We start from the raw sequence: 4,982 nt of genomic DNA, 5'->3' as shown, positions 1-4,982 counted from the left end.
GAATGTAAGACTTTTTTTCACAGCGGACATTTTGTCTGAAAGCACAGGTGGAAACTAGCTAGCAGTGTGCAGAGTGCCATTCATTGAATGTGCTCATGTTTAAGGTAAACAGAGCCTATCCGTTTGCAGCTAATGAGCGCGAAATGTAGCGCGAGGATACGATGCCAGCTTGAGTTAAAGAAAATCTTTCGCAGCTTTGCCAAAAGAATAGTTTCTAACTTAGAGTTAGATACCACTTTTACATCTGTTCGTTACATTTAAAGCTACAGCCAGCTTCCCTAAGCATAAAGGCTGAAAGCAGGCGGAAACAGCTAGCCTAGCTCAGTCCAAAATGTTAAAAAATACACCCAACCAAAGAAAATTAATGAGTGTATTAGTATTTATTTAACAATTTAATAATTCATAACACTGCCAGGTTTGATAATGTGCAATGATTAACAACGTTGACAATGTGTATTAAATACATTTAGCCTAAAATTAGCCTCATTGCTAATTCTGAGCTTCCTTTATTTGGTTGCACTCATCGATTATTGAGCTCATAAACAAGTTCCAAGTTGCCATGAATGAGCAGCATTCCCAGCACACTGAGTTATTCCTGATTTACGGTCTTAAAACATTAACGGACAATCGAGAACCGACAGCCAACTGCAATAAAACATTTCATGCAGCATAACAGTCGTCTTTTCAGGAGAATGCGCCCAGGACAAAACTAAAACTCAAAAACAATGAAGACCGTGAGATGTGGTTGAAAGCTCCGGAAAAAGTGAGTAAGTGGACCTTGAGTTAAGATTTTTTTTTTATCAAACTACAAAAACAACATTTTGTTTATATCGAAATGTAAACATATTGAATCAGACTTTACTTTCATTTAGTTCTTTTGGTTATGGTGTTCGAATGCTAATTCAGGCACATGTGATATAATCCAGCAGCTTTTCTCGTATTTTTCAAGTATTTTAAATATAATCAACTAATATTCTGCTCAGAGAGAAACACAAACATGCACAAACTTATAACACTGTTTGCCCCAAACCACACTCCTTTGTTGACTTGCAACTTGGGTAATTTTTTTTATTCCTGAATGTTGAATAAAACATGATAATTTGATCTGAATTAAAGCCATTGGGAAGTTGCTGTAAGGCAACAACAACTAAACTTATATTAGCCATTTTCTTTTTTCTCTTTTTTTGGCAGGAATTAATAAGAAGAACAGGAAAAAATGAACATTCCTATGTGGGATGTTTGTTAAGAACTGACAGAGAAATAAAATTTATCACTTTTTAGATCATATTGCTTTCTTTTTTTCCGTCAAAAAAAATCTAAAATCTACTGTATAATCTACAGCTAGTCTAGAAAATTAACTTAGAGTCCTCCTATACAGAACAGCTAGGGGGAACTCGACAGTTCTGTAGCACACTGCAAACACAAGCATCAGAAAGAAGGTGTACTGATCTTTACGCTCCGTTCAAGCTGCAAAGCTTAAAATTGCTCAATAAGGAACTCGTTAAAATGTAGTTTTAGTTGATCGTGTATATATATTTTTTTTGTCGCCTCAACCGTCCTAACATTGGATTTTTGCATAAAGTGACCTGTGGGGCCAATGTCAGAAAACGCTAAAGCACTTTGGATTCTCCAGGTAAAAGTCACAATAAATCGCAGCTTGACCAGAAACTAACTTTTTGTTTTAACTTTAAATGTAGGTAGTTCTGTATAACATCCTGTGGTGCCTATCAATACTATCAATCATTATATATTTACATATTTATATATTCTTTATATAGTTTACCCTGATGTAACTGCAGAGATGTCATTTTGTAAACACTGAAACAAGATTAAGGTACCTAAACAAACACACACACACACACACACAGCCTGTGAAGCCTAAGGACTATGTCTCAGGGTGGGACTGCTTTATTGCTCTCCTCTAGTCGTCTGTTCCGTCCTAACGTCTGTGCATCCCTCTCTTCATTGAAACTACAGGCTCGGTGAAAGCGGTACACGCAGACGGACAGATTCAACACGACACACGGACCGTTCAGCTCCGCCATCACATCACAAGAAAAAATAAAAATAAAGAAACAGAGGAAGTGCAAACCTCTCCGTCGTGGTGGTCTCCCAGCAAATACTCTAGAGAAAGGATGGAAAATCGGAAAGAAGTGATCAGGTATTTGCTGCCTCTACGCTGCCCAGAGACGTTATGTAAGTTTAGTCCGAACCGCTGCATTATCATCATCGCTCGGTGCATCATCATCATCATCATCATCAGCACCTATCAACCCCCTTCTGGTATTTGTGTCTGTGTGGCTACGTATGATTACTATAGTCTAGCTATGAGGTAATAGTACTAGGTGTGGTATATACTGTAGGTGTGTGTAAGTATGTCTAAGTGTGTATGTTTGTGAACCCCATCTCATGGGCCTATGTACCTCCCTGTCCAACCTCTCCAAAGAAAAGGGAGAGTATGGCCAGAACAGTAAGTGGCAGCCATGTTGGCCGTGCAGCTAATCATTAAAACATTTTAATTTAAGTGCTGTAACACACCCTCTGGCAGCCATGTTGGAGATCTTCAGCTTTTGGTTGAAGAAATGCTGATTGTATTCAGAAGTAATTGTAATTGTAAGTAAGAGAAAGAAGATCGATACTACTTAGCTTAGCATGAAGACTCACTCCAAAGCTGAAATATATATTATTATTATTATTATTATTATATCATATTATAGAGGTCTACTACTGTTTTTCATTGTAAGTTCTCCTTCTCACATTTAAATTGGCTTACTTCCTCCCCCACATCCATTGAGCTATTACCGTATGTCTTTGACTGTGGTGTTTTTAAGTGTATGATGTCGTCTTTTGTGCGTTAAAATGTTGGCAAATGGTTCCTGTGTGCACAGCCATCTCTCCACTGTCCTCTGAAATGACTCCAGAGCGCCTATGAGCTGATGTCTTACAAGTTATTAATACGTACTTTGGGCATCAGCATGGTGCCATCAGTGTAATCTGGCCAAACTCTTTCTATCTCTTCTGAGATTAAAATAAGCAGCCAACTCCAGCTCCACGTCCTCCTGGCAGGCTTGTCTTTAGCTGGAGGGCGTGCTTGTGTGTGGTTTTATGCTGTTGTGCATATGTGGGGAAAAAAATGTAGGTTTTTTTTATGTGTACACAGCATGTATGCATGGTTGTGTAGATGTGTGAGTGTGTGTGTTGTAGCTACACTGCCAGGTCATCAGGGCGAGCTCGGACGCCGCTCTTGCTGGCCCGACTTGGCTTCCGGATGTCTGTCGCAGCAGCAGGAGGCTGATGCATCTCCGCCCTGGTAACCACGGTGAAGTCGTCAGCAGGGACCATACAAGGTGCAGGGCTCTCCTCATCCGCCGCCGCCTCCTGCGGTGTGAGGGGGTACAGAGGGGTATTACGAGGAAGTGTAGGAAACGTGGAGTGCTGCTCCCCTTTTGGCAGTGGTGGGTTTGTCTCCTCCTGAGGAGAGGTACAGGCGGAGGTGGGAGTGGAGGGAAGAGGAGGAGGGCAGGAGGAGGAAGAGGAAGAGGAGTTTTTTCCATCCAGATTCTGGAGCTCCAGCGCCATGTTGCTCCAGTTCTGCTCCATTGCCGCCAGCTGCCCGTGGCTCCCGACACTCACGTTCTCACCGTTGCGATAAAAAGAAGCGGGCGGGGCCTCCGACAGGAACTCATCTGGGTGGAACACTGTGCCATCCATCTTGAGTCTGGAGGGCAAGGACATCACCGCAGGGGAGGCCTCAGTTGGACTGTAGGCTCCTCCCTCTGCTGACCCCCCCCCCACCACGCTCACGCTGGCGTACCTCGGCAAACAGTCGAGCACTGGCGCAGAGGTCTGCTCAGGAATCGTCTCTGCGTCTCCAGGCAGCAGCAGCGACTCACTGTCGGGTGCAAACTCATTGGTGACCCCCTGCTTGACCTTCTTCCAGCCCAGGTGGTAGATCTCCAGCAGGTTGAGGAGCAGAGAGACGCATGCAACCACCAGCATGAAGATGATGAAGATTGTCTTTTCAGTGGGCCTACGGCAACAGACGGACAGAAACAGATTTAATTCACAAATAGAAAAAAATATAATCACAGAAAATGGATCAAAAAATAGTTTAACAAAGAAAATGTTACTTTTTAATAATGTTTATGTTTCATTTTTGCAACAAACAAGGTTGCTTTACAACCTTAAGTTAAAACAGTGCAGGTTGGCGGATCATGTCGTTTAAGGTACTGGCGAGATCCAATAAGTCTATACAAACATGCCAAAACACTACAGCAGTTTGTAATTCTGGAAAATGATCAAATGAGCAAATATTTTATCTTTCGTTGTAATAATCGTGCGGTTAACAGTCGGAATAGGGCGATCATGTTTTAAAGTAATCTTGGCTTGTAATCGGCCACGCCAGCATTATGCCGATGACATTGGGACAAGCTTAAAGTTGATTTCAACTTTTAAGGGTGGTGTCTTTTTTTTTTGCCTTTCCAAAACCAAAAGAGCAAAAGAAAGATTAAACTGTGTGATTATAACATCAGCTGCAAATGTTAGCATGTCCGGCTAACGAGTGTTACTTCCAAAACCAAGGAACCCATCATTAATGAACTACACTAGTTTGTGCAGTTAAGTGATGGTAAAACAACATATGACAGCAGATCTGTGCTGCTCTCCTGCCAACAACAGACAGCATTACGGTTTTCCAACACACAAACAAAAGGTCATGTTACAGCAAAACAGTTTCATCTCACATTTTCCTCATCATTCTTATAATACTGACTAGCTCAATATGTAGCTAACTGCCTAACTGGCCTCGCTCTGCCATACAAGAACAATGCTGTTAGTTTATTTCCAGATAATTAACTGGCGAGGACTTTTTGCTTGAGACATGCAGCCTTTTAGTTTGTTTGATATCATGTATGTAGCCAACAACTGCATATTTAAGTTGTTTTTTAAGTCTTTTTCAAAAACGTAAAATGTGCAGTAGCCAG

At 41.5% G+C, this 4,982-nt stretch overlaps 1 protein-coding gene across 1 annotated transcript in view; it reads right to left on the bottom strand.

Moving 5' to 3' along the window:
• Positions 1 to 3,204: 3,204 nt before the first annotated feature.
• Positions 3,205 to 4,982, bottom strand: part of LOC118340195 (gap junction alpha-3 protein-like) — a 3,104-nt gene continuing 1,326 nt past the window's right edge. The window contains exon 3 of the mRNA XM_035678067.1: positions 3,205 to 4,030. Within this exon, the coding sequence (XP_035533960.1) occupies positions 3,205 to 4,030 (826 nt within the window). The remainder of the gene's footprint in view (positions 4,031 to 4,982) is intronic.

This window comes from Morone saxatilis, unplaced genomic scaffold (genome assembly GCF_004916995.1).
Source record: "Morone saxatilis isolate NCDOM2014 unplaced genomic scaffold, NCSU_SB_2.0 Contig6, whole genome shotgun sequence".
NCBI lineage: Eukaryota > Metazoa > Chordata > Actinopteri > Moronidae > Morone > Morone saxatilis.
Note: the sequence above shows the minus strand (reverse complement) of the source record. Positions and strands in the feature narration are given on the sequence as shown.